At 38.9% G+C, this 18,115-nt stretch overlaps 2 protein-coding genes across 15 annotated transcripts in view; one reads left to right on the forward strand and one right to left on the reverse strand.

Annotated features, from left to right (window-relative positions):
- The window catches only part of GCA (grancalcin), a 50,059-nt gene extending 42,239 nt beyond the window's left edge, over positions 1 to 7,820 (reverse strand). For 11 of the 13 annotated variants that reach the window (XM_078451194.2, XM_078451195.2, XM_078451200.2 and 8 more), the window contains exons 1-2: positions 7,541 to 7,820; positions 7,176 to 7,260 (exon numbers count right to left, since the gene is read on the reverse strand). The gene's annotated coding sequence lies outside the window, so the exon portion shown is untranslated. The remainder of the gene's footprint in view (positions 1 to 7,175; positions 7,261 to 7,540) is intronic. The other 2 variants (XM_078451201.2, XM_078451202.2) reach the window with 1 other exon arrangement.
- Positions 7,821 to 7,955: 135 nt separating this feature from the next.
- The window catches only part of IFIH1 (interferon induced with helicase C domain 1), a 56,410-nt gene continuing 46,250 nt past the window's right edge, over positions 7,956 to 18,115 (forward strand). For both annotated transcript variants that reach the window (XM_060621112.2, XM_060621113.2), the window contains exons 1-2: positions 7,956 to 8,783; positions 17,622 to 17,790. In XM_060621112.2, the coding sequence (XP_060477095.1) occupies positions 8,331 to 8,783; positions 17,622 to 17,790 (622 nt within the window). In that variant the 5' untranslated portion in view covers positions 7,956 to 8,330. The remainder of the gene's footprint in view (positions 8,784 to 17,621; positions 17,791 to 18,115) is intronic.

An 18,115-nucleotide genomic window follows, 5' to 3' on the forward strand; every position in this document is an offset into this window, starting at 1 on the left:
TCTGCTGTCTTTGGAGTAGGAGTGGGGCCCAGAGCCTTGCCCACTGAGCCTCTCTCCATACCCCTCTAAGGTATCACTATGTCATATTAAGTTTCCTCAAAGTACAGTTTGAATATTAGTCACCAAGGGTATGACAGACTTGGAATAACAGTGGCTACACAATGGAGCTTTATTGGGTGTGAAACTTGGATTTCCTGATAGTCTTCCTAATTTCCCTCTTAATGGTAGAAGAAGTATAAGAAATTCCAGTTGCTTAACATAAGGAAGACAGTTGTTTTGAACCAGAGGGGTCGCTGATTCTCTTTGCTGAACCAATGGGTTGGGGACTACCCAGAGCCTAGGTAACAGTTAGGTGTAAGATAAGCTAAAATTCCTCTAACGTCACTCAGGTTCAGATTTTCTGCCCTTGTTTGTTACTTTCCAGTTCACACACATTAGATGACCTTTTTAGTTGAATTTATATATGATCCATTTTTTTTCAAATATCTGCTGGAGATTTACATTCTGAAGTGTTCACAGTGCTACTGCCATGAAGGTATGTATTTTCTGTGATGTAGAATACATTTCATTTGTTCTAGGCAAATATCTGACAGTGTCCAGGTCAATGGATTTGGTAGACGAATGTTGCAAACTACATTTCTCAGAACAAAGTGCTGAAAATATATGTTCATTTATATCTTGGCTTTAGCTAAACTGAATGGGAATGACCCAGGAAGTACACAAAGCACAGGTGAGTTTTTCATATTCACCTGGGTAGCCTAGGAAACTACTTACCTACTCACTAAAATTTATCTGTAACCCCCAAATCATTACTTTTGAGGAATCATTGGTGGATCTGTGCAGAGTAGCGAAAAATTTGAATAACCTGATGCGGATGTTCCCAGCCGAGGCTGAACAAGGCGAAGTTTTCCCTTCTTGTTTCAGCTCTCATACTATGAACAAGTGTCCTTTTCATGGTATATTTAGTGCCGATTTTTTGCATTTTTGTGCTTTTTGTTGGTGATTTCACTGTTTAAAATGACTCCAAGCGGAGTCCTGAAGTGTTATCTGGTGTTTCCAAGCACAGGAAAACTGTGATGCATCTCACAGAGAAAATGTGCATTGGATAAGCTTCCCTCAGGTATGAGTTATAGTGCTGTTCAGCGTGAGTTCAATGTTAACGAATCAACAGTACATATTACATAAGGTGTCTTTAAACAGCAACACACACAAATCAAGGTTATATATTGATTCGTTTTTAAAATGTTGTGAGCAGAGTGTGACCTCATTCTGCATATCCCCAAGAGCAGTGGTTCTGTATTCAGTGATTCAGTACAACTTTATAGTACAAAACTATCATGAATAATGAGACTCTGCTGGACTCAGCCAGCACTAGGCTAGCAGAGGCCCTAACACCTCGTCCTCACCTCTGGCTGGAGAGCAGAATCACAAGTGGAATTGAAAGGGAAAATAACTGACACGAAAGTTCCAACAGTGGAGATTTGGATGCAGTGGATAATTGTATACATCTTTCCATGTGAGTCTAATATGCAGCTCACCGGGCTTGAGAACAACTTCCTAACTCACTCTGTGGCCACAACAAGAATTGAACGGCTGCTTTGGCACTACCTCCCATTGGGGGTGCTCTCCAAGGGCAATATGTGTGCTCCAGTAGGGAAATCAGCTGGAAAACAAAATTTTCTAGCTTTCCTTGGGTCATCTGTGTATTTTAAAATTTAAATAAAATGGTTTGAGCGCCTAGGATAAACAGTGCCTTACTATTAAATATCAGAATTGTTTAATTTATGAGCAGATACCACTTTATGTTAGGGAAGGATACAATCCAGTTCCAGCCAATGAAATATACAAGAAATTCTGCTGCGGGGGCGAGGGGGGGGGGGCTCCTAGGACATTTTTTTTTCCCTTCACTGTTGGGAGGAAGCAAATGGGAGAAACTTGATGCTCCAACCCTCTACAACAAGCTTTTAACTGAAGCTGTGAGAAGAAATAATGTTTGTAGCTACTGTAGCCATTTTGCAACCATGAGACACATCCTAGGGTTCTGACATCAATGAATGCACTGACTCCTCTTGTTACGTGAGAAAAACCAATCCTTCTGGCTGCACCACATTTACTTAGCATTCTTCATCTTGTAGCTGAAAGCATGCCTACAGAGATGGCCCTTTCCATTCTGCAGAGCATTGTAAGTCTGGCACTATCCCTAAGATGTCTGAAGATTCCTCGGGGGCTTATGCTCTCATTGTCACCCTTGGATGGAACTCTCAATCCACATTCCCTGTCACAATTTCAGCAGATACATTTTCTTCCTATGCAGCTCTGCTGTACCACATGGGGTCACCAACTCCCTTTATTCACCAAAGCACCACAACACAAAGCTGTTCTTTGTGGCAGACTTTTATGGAAGATCTGGGACCAAGAAGGGTCAGTACAGCAAGTGCAACATAAGAATGTGCTTGTTATTCAATAATAGGCATTGCTGCCCAAATATCCCAGCCATCCCTGCTACTGGGAATCTCCCACAGACTCTTTCTCCCCTTGGCATGTCAACATGGTCTCCCTATGAAGATCTCTTCCTTGGAGACCTCTTCCTCATCTCAGATCACTCCCTGTTGAAGAGATGTGTATATGCACACAGGCATATACACCTGTATTTACATAATAAGATATAGGTAGGAAATACACTTAAAATATTAATAATGCTTATCCCTGGGTGATGGGAGGACAAGTAATTAATACAATCATCTTCAGTATTGTGTTATTTCCTTCCAAAATTTCTACAGTGAACATAAACTGTTTCTTAAGTGAAACATTAATTTTATTAAAATATTCAATTCCCGAATACATTTCATATCCTATTGCATGCCTGGCAATGATATGAAATATATTCAGTTTGCATGTGTTAACTTAGTATACTGACATTTGTCACAAAGCAATACTAGAAATTGGAAATGTTCTTCCAAGATCTAAATGCTGAATTGCCCTTCTTTTTCCAACGTTCACTCTCCTTTCACCTACACATCTTCCTCTTCTACTCATATTAATTCTGCTCTTCAAATTCATCACAGCCTCTAGTGCTTGGGCTCTCTAGAGCTGAGGTCTCCAAGGAGTTTGTTTTTGATTCCTTATTACAAAAGTAGTTGACCGTGGACCATAATAAACTTTTGTATGTACTCACTTAGAAAAATCTTTACGTATACAACTATAATAATTTATCATAAAATACAAACAAATTAAATAGTAAGGCATCAGATGAAGATGAAATGACATTGTTCAATGTCATTGATGTAATCCAGTGGGTTAACAATAAAAGGTATTTTGTAATTGACAATGCTTTTTTATTTAAAAAAATCTTAGTTTAACCCTTTGTGATTTAGCAATTCAAATAGATTGATTCAATTTATGTTAATATTTGATTTCAATAACTCGTTCTATAGCACACCTACTTCAAAACTTTGTCAGTTATAATATGAACAGGTGAAATAAAAATATTTAACTAATTGTATGGGGGTGGATATTAAGTAATTAGAGCAGCAATGCTTTAATCAAAATGAACACAGGATGAGACATCTAAAGTGTTTACCAGCTAAATGTCAACCGTCATTTCAAGGAAAAACACAATGACGCTCTAATCCCTCTGATTGAAGCTTGCTCTCAACCATTGGTTTTAAAATCAAGTAAAAGAAGCATGGCCAATTTCTGCCTTTGAGGTAAAGGTGTTGTTTTAACAAAAACATGTCCAAGTGACTGTTTTTGAAAAGACTTAAGCTATGGAGGAAGCATTTGGAAAAACAGATGTTTGGAAAAATGTTCACTGATACCTGATTTTTTTTTCTAACAGTGTTTGTTATGTCAAAAGACGTTTACATGTGCATGCTTACAACCAGACCTTTATAACTGAATTGGTAAAAATAATTAAGAACTGAGTATGAGGATCTAATAAACTTAGCTAAAAGTTTTAGCTTTCTGTTTTGGAACTCCTGTTTTGAAATACAAAGCTGTGACAGTACACTTTCAATAACCGTCTCTGCTAAATCAGTCTATCAGCGTCTGTTTCTTGAAAAAAGTGATACTGTCTAAAAACTCAATTACATGGCTAGTTATTATATAGGTTTATATATACGTCACTAATTTATTTCCACTATAAATTGTGCATTCTCTGAGAGGTAGCAACATCTCTTACTCATTGCTTATATAAGAATGCTGGCAGTCGCTTCTTGGACTGGTGCTAAGTGCTTTACGGTCTAACCTTTGAACAACCTTATGATATGGTACTGGTGTTCTTGTTTCACAAGTGCAAAATTTTAGGTGGTTTTTCCTAAGACCACACAGCAATTAAGAGGCAGTGCTGAGGGTTACCTGGGTGGCTCAGTTGGTTAAGCACTGACTCTTGGTTTCCGCTCAGGTCATGATCTAACGGTTCAGGAGTTTGAGCCTCACATTGGGCTCTGTGCTGACAGTGTGGAGCCTGCTTGGGATTCTCTCTCTCTCTCTCTCTCTCTCTCTCTCTCTCTCTCTCTCCTTCTTCTTCTTCTCTCTGCCCCTCCCCTGCTTGTGCTGTCTCTGTCTCTCTCAAAATAAATACCTGAACTTAAAAAAAAAATAGAGGCAGGGCTGAGATGTGAGTTCTGATGTCCTGGCTCAGGGTCATGATGCTTAATCAGAACAGTATACTGCTAGATTAAGTTTAAAACCACATGCAGCTGTGAAATTATACTTCCAGTTTGCCAAAAAGAAAAAAAAAAAGTACAATTACTTCTCAATTGTACAAAACTCAGATGAAAAGTTGGATAATGGCAGGAGTCAGTTATCTTGTATCTTTCTGAATTACTGTTTCTGAGAACAAAATGCTAACAAGTGACTTTTAAAATTGATGAGGTGATGGGGCCTAAAATGTTTCTTTTGGGTTTAAAAAGAAAAGGCAGGTCTAGAAAAAAGGAAACAGATAAAATTCAACAGATTTTCTATCCCAAAGGAAAGAGGAAACAGAAACTGATATTTAGACAACAAGGAGGAGAATGAAAATGAAACTTATCAGGAAAATTGACAGAGGAAAATGCCCAAACAAAAATCAGAAAATAAACTAAATCATGCTGCAAACTTGTGGATAAAGAAAAAAGACATGTTTTGAGAGACTGGCTCGGATTCCCCCCCCACCCCAATCTCCTTCTTCCAGAAGGGGTCCTATCAAGATGATGGAAGATTCCTAAAAAAGATGTTCCTTTCTATTTTCCTTCAGGCTTCCCCACCCATTCTCAGTCCTCATCATTCAATCCTCATCCAGCAAAGTGAATCTTACTTGAGAATAAATATGAATTGTTGTTGATGGATATTATGGAATGGTAATGGTGTGATTTAAAGGAGGCTGTCTATATGGAAAATCAACCAGTGAAACTATAATGTGCATTATTATCTAGATCTTACCAAGATCAGGAACAAGACAAGGGTACCCACTGTCCCCACTCATATTCAACATAGTACTAGAAGTCCTGAACAGAGCAATCAGGCAAGAAAAAAGAAAGGAAAGGCATCTGAATTGGACAAAAAGAAGTAAAGTTGTATCTATTTGCAGGTGACATGATTCTATACAGAGAAAAATTTAAAGACTCCATCAAAACCTAATTAGATCTCATCACCTAATTCATTCAGCAAAGCTGTAGGATATGAAATCAATATACAAAAATCAGTAGCATTTGTATACACTAAAAATGAATTATCTGAAAGAGAAATAAAGAAAATGATCTCATTTATGATAGTATCAGAAACAGGAATGGATCTTACCATAGTCCTCATAGCATTTGTTCTCTATTATTTGGTATTTGTCCTCCACTCCTATTAGAATGTGAGCTCCATAAAAAAAGAAACTTTGTTCAGTTTTATTAACTACACAAGAGCAGCACTGCTCATATTGCAGGTACTTAATAAATATTTTCAAATTATTGTATGAACAAATGAGGTACGCTGAACACTAAATATCAAAGCTTCTACTTTTGACCTTCTGTCACCCCAACAGCAGTTCCATGGTGTTAAGAAGATGACATTATCTCCCCATATTTGACCATCAAAACCTTTGTATCCTCCAGTGTTTGAAACCCAAGGACAGAGGGATGAGTATTAGGGGACAGAACGATTTTTGGTTGGTTGGTTGGTTTTTGTCTTAACATACTGAGTGAAACCGGCCAGCACCTGAAGAGCAGGCATGGAAGGAATTTCTTGGAATAGTCCTAAAAGATATCTTCATACACCCAATAACTAAAATTGATCATTTGAATACTTTTGTAGAGGCATCTAATTTGATATCTTTTATTTAAGGGGTCAACTCCCCAAAATAAGTAAATACATAGTAGTGTTTTATGAAGAAACGTTAAAGAATAATATAAAGCAGGTTCATCTGCAAGGCCAAAGTTGCATTTCACTTCAACAACTCTCACTATGTGTCTGACATTGGACCAGCTGCTAAGGTCAAGGCAAATAAAATTCTCATTGGGGATAATCAGCAAGGACCTACTGGTAGGACCTACTGCTTGCATTGTACTGGTTACTGTGTAAATATGTCCTCTCTTCAAGCAGTTTACAATCCACATAGGAAGAAAAAGCTTAGCTACATAATATCATTAGAACATAAAATAAGATAAAATAAAATGAAGAGCTCAATTGAATATTTTGTATGCCTCTGACGAAAACAAGTATTTCTCTTACCTAGTCCAAAGCACCACCAGGCCTCCCTGTCCTATCCAAACTTCACTGAATGTGCTTTGCTAACAGATTACTTTTCCTAAATGTATCTTTTTAAAGGCTTAAGTGACCCCCTCCTTCCTCCACATAACTCTAGACCATGAGGTTCTCATCATGAAGCATATACACTACTACCCACAGCCACCCAGGGAGGCAGAATATGAGTAGCAACCTGAAGAACTCACTTTCATGTGGCTTCTGTACTGAACCGAAGCTGCCATTTTTCAGTGTGGGTGTCTTTTTTTCCCTCATGACATAGACAAATGTTGATGTTTACTACAAGTTGGTACATTAGTTGCTAATTAAGTTCCTAGCTGCTTCAGCCAAAACTTTCTGTATTGAATCCAAGAAAAGAATGGCAGCTATATCAAAAATAAGTTGTTGGGGATTTTGTTTTGTTTTATTAAAGGAAAGTTGTATATTAAAGAATATGGGGAACTTACAGGCTGAGAGATAGAAAACCTTCATTCTTGGCTTCCTCCTAAGCTGAGTTGGTGGTTAAAGTCCCTCTTCGTCTGTCACTGGGCCCTGGTCAAAGCCAAATAAATACTACATGAGGCAAGAAAATAAGGTGTTTATCATTATTCACTCTTTCCCCACAGACTGTAAAAGCAAAGAGGTCGTTTCGGGGGACCCACAGGAAGTCAGGTTTATTCTAGAAAGGGTGCAGGGGTCACTTCATCCTGGCGTTCTGGGTCTACACATCTCTGGAAAGATGTCTTCTTAGCTTTCTTAGCTTTACCTCTTCACCCCATACTCTGCAGTCTTAGCATCTTACCACCGGGCAGGGGGTCAGGGCAGAACCTACCTGTACGCACCAACCAAGGGTGTCTCCTTCTGTTGGCATCAGTGTTACAGGCATCTTCTCTTCGCTTCTGCACTGGGAAGTCCCCCATAACGCGCTTTCAAGCCCTGCACGTTTTAACTGACAAGGGGTATGCTAGACGGAGGTGGGAAAGACATCTGATTTTTGAGGCAGAACCCTGCAAAGAAGGGAAAACACCTGCATAAGAAGCATGGCTCCACCGGGGCTGTCTTATTCGAATTCGCTTTCTGTTTCCGTTTCCTACAGTGCCTGCGACCGGTCCTCGCCAGGACCAACCAAAGGGCGTCTCCTTCCCAAGGAAACCGACACTCCCCGCCTGGCGGGTTACGTCGGGAAACCCCTGACGCGGGGGCGGGGAAGAGAATCGAAACAGAAACCGAAGTTCGGTAAACTACAAGAACTGCCCGGTGGAAAGCGGGGCTCAAAGCTCCCTCTCGAGTTTGCAGCGGCCGGTCTCTGGCGGGTCTCTGGCGAGCACTGCAGAGAGTCGGAAGTAGCGCGCCTGACCGTCCGCAGCATCTCGCCGCCGCGTCCCTAGGCCAGCGCGCCCGGCCACCTGCCCACCCGCCCCCTCCGCGGGTGCGACCGACCGCGCCCTCGCGCCCCGGCCAGCGGGCCCTGCGCGCACCCCGGCCGTCTGGCACCTGGCTGTGAACCCCTGTGGCTGCCAAGGCAGCGGACCGCGGCGCGCACCTCTCACCTGTTGAGCAGAGAACAGCAACCGTCGGTCTACTTGGGAGAACCCCCTCCCTTTTCTGAGCACGAACGAAAGATGTCGAATGGATATTGCGCAGACAGGAGTTTCTGCTACCTCCTCTCGTGTTTCAGGACCAGAGTGAAAACGTACATCCAGGTGGAGCCCGTACTGGACTACCTGACCTTTCTCCCTGCAGACTTGAAGGAGCAGATTCAGAGGATGGCCGTCACCGCTGGGAACATACACGCAGCGGAACTGCTTCTGAGCACCTTGGAGAAGGGAGTCTGGCCCCCGGGCTGGGCTAGACAATTTGTGGTGGCCCTTCAGAGAGCAGGCAGCGTTTTAGCCGCCCGCTACCTGAACCCAGAGCTCACCGACTTGCCCTCTCCATCCTCTGAGAACGCTCATGATGAGTGTCTCCAGCTGCTGAACCTCCTTCAGCCCTCCCTGGTGGACAGAATTCTGGTTAAAGATGTCTTGGATAAGTGTGTGGAGGAGAAACTGTTGACAAACGAAGACAGAAATCGGGTAGGTGTCCTCTCAGATGGAGGGACATTTTGTAACTCGGGGTTGCGCCTTCATTTGCCCCACTCCAAATGTTCTTTGGTATCTTTGGGTAAATGTGGTTCCCTCCTTCCTTGGAAATTCTCGAGACTAGTCAGGCACTTACAAACATAATTTTGAAAATTTAAATATAAGAAAAGCTCTTTTTCTAATCCTTTCACTAAAATAAGCTAAAGAGGAGCTAACTCCAAAATAGTAATGCATAGTAATAGATAACATTTATTGAGCACTTACTGCAGACAATTGGTATCATGTGCAAAACGTATTATCAGAGTTCATGCTCCCAGTAATCCATTATGACTTTTAAGGTTATGGGGCGCCTGGGTGGCTCAGTTGGTTAAGTGTTTGACTCTTGAAGTGGGCTCAAGTCATGATCTCACAGTTCATGGGATTGAGCCCTGTGTTGGGCTCTCTGATGGCAGTGCAGAACCTGCTTGGGATTCTCTCTTTTCCTCTCTAGCCCCTCCCCTGCTCGTTCTTTCCCTCTCAAAATAAATAAATAAACTTAAAAAAAAAGATTTTTTAGATTATTAATTTTGTTTTACAGATGATAAAACTGAGGTAGGTTAATAACTTGCCCCAGATGTTCCAGGAAAGCAGCGGCAGAGCTAAGAACCTACTTCCTGGTGGTGTGCAAGTATATGTCTTAATTTATATAGTCCATAGAATGGACCCATGGGCTGAGTCCAGTCTATTACTGGTTTTTGCAGACCCAAAAACTAAGCATGGTTTTTACATTTTTAAATTTTCAGTGTTGATAAAGAAAGTTTTCCTGGAACACTGCCATGTTCATTTACATGCTAGGACAGCTTCTGCACTTTTTAAGAGTAGTTAAACAGAGATCATACAGCTCACAAAACTTGCAATACTTATTATCTGGACTTTACAGGTAAAAAATGCCTATTTTTGGTCTATATTATACATTATGCCATTCAATCTTGGTCCAAGTGGAGAAATTACGACACGCACACGCGCGCGCGCACACACACACACACACACACACACACACTTTTTTTCTTTAATCAAAGTTATAAGTTACGATATTCTCTGGGAATAAAAAGTGGCAGATAATTCATTGAAAAAATAAACATTTTATTTTGCAATTGCAGTTTTTCGTATTAGCAAAGAAGTAGTAGATTTTTTGGGTGGCATTTTGACAGGGTGAATTTTACAGGGAACTTTACATTTAATGTAATGTTTCATTGTTCATTGTTTCCCAATGAACAAGGTTTCTCCCTTTTTCTTTCTTTCTTTCTTTCTTTCTTTCTTTCTTTTCCTTCCTTCCTTCCTTCCTTCCTTCCTTCCTTTCTTTTAGATTCATCAGTTATTTGTATCTTCATTACAAAGCTCAGGCATTGGCCTCACATGAGCCAGTGATGTAACTTGGTCTTTAGTGACTAAAGTTAGTGTTCCTTTGTAGACGTGACAGCCATAGGGCCTGTCCAAAGACCAAGGCATGCATCTAATTTTGATGGCTGGTTTTCCCAACAAGTAAATTACTTTACACTGTTGTCTGTAACGTTTATGTAGTTTTGTGTATTGAGAACCAGCTAGAACGCATTCTAGTAGTCCAGCTGGATATGACAAATGTGTACATCACTGTGGCAGAATCTTAATTTGGAAGACAGTATGCAGCCTTCAAGCCAGCTGGAGATGGAAGATGGCATTTCCAGCCACAGTAGCTGTTAGGAAGTCCAGAAGCAACAGAGTCCAGTAACACCACAAAGCTGTTTATGTTTGGTGGGTATGATGTCCCGATTGCCAGCGAAACAGCACTTCTCCTTATTTACTCTAAATACTTCTGCCTATCAGCATCACTTTTGTCTTGCCTGGATTGAATTTCCGCCAGCTAGATTTTATCCAAGTTCTTGATTCTGGCAAGCTTGGAGGCAGCTAGCAGTAAAGCTTGGGATTTGACACAAAGAAGATGTAGACTAAAGGGACATTTGTGTACTGGGTGGCAGTTAAAGCCAAAGCAACCCAAACTCTCCCTCAAATTCATATTTCAAAAGAGGCTCTGAAAGATGGAGGAGCTATGCATTTGAGGCTTTCTAAGGAGGAGTAGTGTCTCTGTGAGATTCTGGAATCATCTTTGTACACATCATTTTAATGTGTCATCAGTCTCAAAACTAAACTATTGATGACAGTGGAAAAGAAGCTTTAGGGTTAGAGGAATCTGTGTTGATATGGGGATCATTGATCACCATTTATCTCAAAACAGCAAAGCGTACTGGGGAAAAACATGAAGAATTTGGAAGGGGGAAAACCATTCCCATCTCAAATCTATGTTTGTTTCTTACTATATGTGTGTTACTTTGGGTCAAGTTATTTAAGTTCCTTGATCCTAAATTTACCCATGAAAATGGACATAATCATGTCTCCTCTCACTCACAATACTTTAGTGAATGCAAATGAGAAATCATGTTTATGAAAAAAGTCTTATCAAGAGTTGTTTTGATATGATGATGATGATGACTTCTATCATCATTCATTTAGGTACATTTCCCTGCAAATTTAAAGTTTCAGAGACTTGCAGCTCCTGGGTGGCTCAGTCGGTTAAGCGTCCGACTTCGGCTCAGGTCATGATCTCACGGTCCGTGAGTTCGAGCCCCGCGTCGGGCTCTGTGCTGACAGCTCAGAGCCTGGAGCCTGCTTTGGATTCTGTGTCTCCCTCTCTCTGACCCTCCCCCATTCATACTCTGTCTCTCTCTGTATCAAAAATAAATAAGACATTAAAATAAATTTAAAAAAATATTTAAAAAAATTAAAAAAAAAAAGTTTCAGAGACTTACGTAAATCCCCTACATTGAAGCTCAGATATGCTTAAATTCCCTGGATTAAACTGTGATTCCAAGCAAAAGCTATGTCTTTCACCTCTAGAAATCTAGCTAAGACTAGGTATAGAATTGGTACTCTATAAGAATTCATTGACTGATTGGTTTTATTTCCAAACAGTTGTCTGGAATAAAGGATAAGGGATGAGAACACATGACATCATGAATTGCTTTGCCAGGCATTTGGAAATGGATGAATGATGGACACAAGATCCCCAAGCTTGCTTTTGTGACAGCTTAAAGTAGTATATGAGTAAGAAGTCAGAACTTCTAAAAATTAGTTTAATTATTTTCCTACTTGGTCTGGCATTTTAGTTCATGATTCTCATGTCCATCCCTGCAGCCCCTGGCCCCAGACATCAGAGTCTCTAGAAATGATCCTAGATTTAGTTTTGTGTTCAGCAAGTACTCAAAGAAACTTATTTAAAGGATTAATTATTCATTCATTCGGTTTAAATTTATAGAGTGACGTCTTGTGCCAGGCACCATGCTAGTGGTAAAAAGACTGGATAATAATGCAGATATTGTCTCTGCTTTCATGGAGCCTATGTTGTAGTGTGGATCCGTATTCATCTAATAAATAGTTAAAGAATGTCTAGTGTGCGCAAGGCACTCTTGTAAATACTGGAGGCCCAATAATAAATATAAGAATCACCTCATAGATCATTGTAATGTAACGATCCCTAATAGAAAGGGAGTGCCCCTGTACTGACCTGCTTTTTTTAAGGATGCTTAGTGACCTCTTGGCACATCCATTGACTTAGACAGCCATGAATTTTGGAAAAGAGGTGATAATATAAACATTTCCATAGTGTCTTAATAGCAGTCCGAACACCTAAAGAGAGGTGCATGTTCCAATCCTGGCCAGCTCAAAGCAGTAAACATCCATAGTTCAGGAAGACCCCATATACGTCTCATTTACATAGGAGATCCAGAGATACTGTGATGAGTGCAGCTAGAAACCAAGTCCAGTTGTCCTTATGTGACCGCCAAAGACCTGAGTCCGTCTCTCCCAGCTTACTGTATTGTCAGGTAAATTCTGATGCTTATGGATTTTATTAGCAAGAAAAAATACTATACTAGTAAGAAATTAGTTATGGCAATGTGATGATAGATATTCATTTAGAAACACATTAAGTTTTTATGGGGAACTAGCTTTTAAAAATTCTTTGCTTTTAACATATGAGTTTTGCCTTCTGATTTACTGGTGTGAGAGCTAAGGTCTGCTGTGTTAAAAAAAAATTACCATTATATTTAAATAGCTCTCTAAGGTTTTTATGAAAGAGAGAAAACATTTTTGTCAAACTTTACAATTGTGTTGGCAAGCCAGTGTTTAATGAAAAATATCACTGTTTTCTCTCCTGATTTCTGTTGGAAAGAAAAAACATAGATGAAAGAATTTAGAATGTGAAAGCATATAATTGTATTACCCACAAATCATATTTATTTTATAAATTAGTTAGCAGTGTATCCATAGCTATTTTAAACTGCATATTCAGAGAAAATGTTCACTGGGTGAAGAACATGAGTGAGTATCACTACATGTCCTGTTGAAGTCTCAAGTCTAAATATCTTTCCAAGAGTTTCCATAATCAAACTTAATATTGGAATCTAATGTCTTTAGTATGTTTTAGGAGGACAGATTAAGTTATATATATAACATATATATATGTTTATATATATATGCTTATATATATTATATATATTTATATTTATTTATTATTTATGTATTATTTATTATTATTATATATATATTTATATATGACTGCTTCAAAGGGAATTGATCTACTTTCTAGCACCCAAACTTAGAAAACTTCTTAAAAACTCGGGATCTTGATGAAGCTGCTAAAATTGCACAGGTGTTATATGTAGTTCCATATTCAAATAATATAAATACTTGCAGGAAATAATGGCATAATGATCTTCAACTGCCTGAACTCAATAAGGACAAAACAAGCTTGACAAATGTAATTCTACAGTTAAAATCAAGTTAACTGATTAATAGTGGAAGAAAATTTAGTGCCTATAATATACTTAGATTTTTAGTAAGAATATTCATTACAGTGCCTCACTTGCTGTTTTTAGAGAAATGCTTTCTGAAATTACTTCTGTCAGATGGATTTAAAGCTGATTAAAGAGTGGAGTAATTAGAAATAGGAATGGTTGAGTTAAAAGAAGGTGCTGTAGAAAAAATTTTTTTAGTTTATTTATTTTGAGAGAGAGCACACACAGGAGGGGCAGAGAGAGAGAGAGAGAGAGAGAGAGAGAGAATCCTAAGCAGGCTCCACACTATGATAGTGTGAAGCCGGATGTGGGGCTTGAACTCACGAACCATGAGATCCTGACCTAAGCTGAAACCAAGTTTCAGTTGCTCAACTGACTGAGCCACCCGTGTGCCCCTAAAAGAAGTTTGCTTAAACCAGTCTTACTTAATATCTTTAGCAACTATTATTAAATTAGCAAATAATAATAAAGACATTTACAAACACCATAGAAGAAATGTTTCTAATAGGAGATTAATGAAGTTAGAGAAAAGGTAGGAAATGAGCAAGACTCTGCTTAGAAAATGCTATGGGGGAGATGGACTGAAATCACCTAAATTTAATTAAATCCAGTAGTCATCTTAACCATTTCTTGCTGGAAAATGTGCTTAAAGTTGGAGAGGATTAGTAAGTATAATTAGAGTTCAGGAGGGCAGTATTTGGCCTCTGAAACCAATTGCCTGGGATAAAATTCTACCTCTGCCATTTAACTAGCTTTGTGGCTCCAGAAAGGTAACTGGATTTTTCTGTGCCTTGGATTTCTGATCTGTAAAATGGGTTTAATGTTGGCTCCCTCTTCAGGATTTCTGGGTTAATATATACAAACGCTTTATAATAATATTAGTAAGTATTCTCTAAGTAAGACTAACATACCCACTGGGTAGAAATTATGCTGTACACTTCTGTACTAAGTAGTGCTCCTGGTGAAGTGTTTATACAGGTACATGCTTTCTTCAGTCATCCATAATAATAACTAACACTGAATTTGTGTCAGACACTGTTTCAAAAATGCAAACTAATACCTGACACTAAAAGGTTATGGGACATATTTATAGGACTAGAAAATACACAAATTTAATAAGAAACAATTAATCTAGCTAATCAACCCAGATTATACATGTAGAAAGTGGACAAATGTTCAGAAGGGCCTTTGAGAGTAGGTAAGTCAGTATTTCTCATCGAAGCCGCTAATTAGAAGTGTGAGATCCTTAAAAAACGTTTTGGCTTCCCCACACAGACAAAACAAGTCAGAATCTTTGGGAGGGAGGGTAGATCCCAGGCATGAGTGTTTTTTTAAAGCTCCCCAGGTGTGTCTAAAGTGGGTGAAGAAGCCACGACATTTCTTTTTAGTTGCCTTGTTTTGCACATGCAGAAACTGAGGCCCAGAGACATGATGTGGCTGGCATCACGGCACAGCAAGCTGATGGTGTGGTGTCTAATTTCTTTCTGGTCTAAATGTGGCTTGTTTAGCCTTTTCTTCAAATGTTTGGTGCTGTGTGAAGTCCTGGGAAGTGCACTGTGATAACGATTACGTGAATGATCCACACTTAAAAAGATTTGCTGGTTTAATCTAAAAGAGACATTAAAGGAAGGCTAAAGGTTGTAATGAATAGATATAGAAATAATTATGCCCCATACTTTAAGAAAGGAATGTGTGCACAAATCCCTTTGTCTCATAATACTAAATAAACACAAATTTAGGAAAAATATTATAGTCGAGTACATATTACAGATATTAAGTTAGCAAGAATATAAGTCTTGTGATAGTAATTCCTTCATAGTAGTGATGGCCAAGCAATATTTGGTTTCCTATTTATAGACTCCATGGGTTTAAAAGAAATAGCAAGCCCTGGATATACCGAAATAAATTAATGCAAATAGACATAGCAGAACTAGAAATTAAAGACACTTTCTCCTGCACCCCTTGTTCAGAATGGCTGAGGTAAAACATTTATTTCCTAAGCGTCAGTTTTGAATATCTCAGTGGCTTTAAAAATGGTGCATAGTTTTAAGGGGGCTTGACCCAGAGATTTGCTCCCGGCTACAATCCAGAGTTGCTACAAGTGACATTCGTCTTTTCTCTCATATTTGAATATAAGCCTTTATTAACACTGATGCTTAATTGTTCACTTATTAAACAATGTTTACACATTGTTTAAAATTGTTCAGAAGATGTTTGATCTTTTTATCCACTCATCAGTTGATGGACATTTGGGCTCTTTCCATAATTTGGTTAATGTTGATAACACTGCTATAAACGTTGGGTTACATGTGTCCCTGTGAATCAGCACTCCTGTATCCTTTGGATAAATTCCTAGTAGTGGTATTTCTGGGTCTTAGGGTGATTCTATTTTTAATTTTTTGAGGAATCTCCACACTGTTTTCCAGAGTAGTGCACCAGTTTGCATTCCCACCAACAATGCAAGAGTTCCCCTTTCTCCACATCCTTACCAACATCTGTTGTTTCCTGAGTCGTTAATTTTAGCCACTCTGACTGGTGTGAGGTGGTATCTCATTGTGATTTTGATTTGTATTTCCCTGATGATGAGTGATGTTGAGCATCTTTTCATGTGTCTGTTGCTATTTGGATGTCTTCTTTGGAAGAGTGTCTATTCATGTCTTCTGCCCGTGTCTTCACTGGATTATTTGTTTTTTGGGTGTTGAGTTTGATGAGTTCTTTATCGATTTTGGATACTAAACCTTTATCTGATATGTCATTTGCAAATATCTTCTCCCATTCCATTGGTTGCCTTTTGGTTTTGGTGATTATTTCCTTTGCTGTGCAGAAGCTTTTTAACTTGATGAGGTCCCAATAGCTCGTTGTTGCTTTTATTTCCCTTGCCTTTGGAGACATGTCACATAAGAAGTTGCTGTGGCTGAGGTCAGAGAGGTTGCCTATTTTCTCTTCTAGGATTTTGACAGTTTCCTGTCTCACATTTAGGTCTTTCCATCTATTTTGAATTTATTTTTGTGTATGGTGTAAGAAAATCATCTTGTTTCATTCTTCTGCATGTAACTGTCCAGTTCTCTCAACACGATTTGCTAAAGAGACATTTTTTCATTGGATACTCTTTCCTGCTTTGTGAAAGATTAGTTGGCCATACATTTGTGGGTCCAATTCTGGGTTCTTTGTTGTATTCCATTGGTCTATGTGTCTGTTTTTGTGCCAATACCATACTGTCTTGATGATTACAGCTTTGTAGTACAGGCTAAAGTCTGGGATTGTGATGTCTCCAGCTTTGGTTTTCTTTTTCAGCATTACTTTGGCTATATGGGGCCAAATTTTAGGATTCTCTGCTCTAGCTCTGAGAAGAATGATGGTGCTATTTTTATTGGGATTGCATTGAACATGTAGATTGCTTTGGGTAGTATCGACATTTTAACAATATTTGTTCTTCTAATCCATGAGCATAGAAGATATGGTATACATATACAATGGAATACTACTCGGCAACAAAAAAGAATGAAATCTTGCCATTGGCAACAACATGGATGTATGTAGAAGGTATTATGCTAAGTGAAATAGGTCAGTCAGACAAAGACAGATATCATATGTTTTCACTCATTTGTGGAAGTTGAGAAACTTAACAGAAGACCATGGGGGAAGGGGAAGAAAAAATAATTACAGAGAGGGAAGCAAACTATAAGAGACTGTTAAATACAGAGAACAAACTGAGGGTTGTTGGGGGTGGGGAAGGCAGGGAAATTGTGGGATGGGCATTGGCTTAGATGAGCACTGGGTGTTTTGTGTAAGTGATGAATCACGAGAATCTACTCCTGAGGCTAAGAGCACACTGTATACACTGTATGTTAGCCAACTTGACAATAAATTATATTTTTTTAAAGTAAATTTTAGAATAAAAAAATAAAATAAAAATGCAAAAAAAGATGTTTTTTCTTTTTATCCTCCTTTTCCCTTAAAACAGATTTCTGCTGCAGAAAGCAATGGAAATGAATCAGGTGTAAGAGAGCTACTGAAAAGGATCGTGCAGAAAGAAAACTGGTTTTCTGCATTTCTGACTGTTTTGCGTCAAACAGAAAACTATGCCCTTGTCGAGGAGCTAACAGGCACCACTTGCTTTGGAAGCAATGCAGGTATCTTATTTTACTAAGAAAGAGTGTACATTTTTCCTAGTGATTGAGAGTTTAATGAAGACTGTAGACACAACACTAAGCACTAAGATAGAATCAAAATTTCAAAACTGGAGGCAATTTGAGAGATCATCTATTTTTTTTCCCCTTTACAAATGAGGAAACTGTTGCCTGGGAAGAAATAAACTTACCAAAGGTCACAAAACTCAGCCAAGTGGGCTAGAATATTGGCAGCTGACCACTAGTCTAACACTGTTTCTATGACCCATCCTATATTGGAAACACAGTGATTACCTAAAAGTTTTACTCAAAATAATTGATACATTGA

The sequence above is a fragment of the Panthera onca genome, chromosome C1 (assembly GCF_046562875.1).
Source record: "Panthera onca isolate mPanOnc1 chromosome C1, mPanOnc1 haplotype 2, whole genome shotgun sequence".
NCBI lineage: Eukaryota > Metazoa > Chordata > Mammalia > Carnivora > Felidae > Panthera > Panthera onca.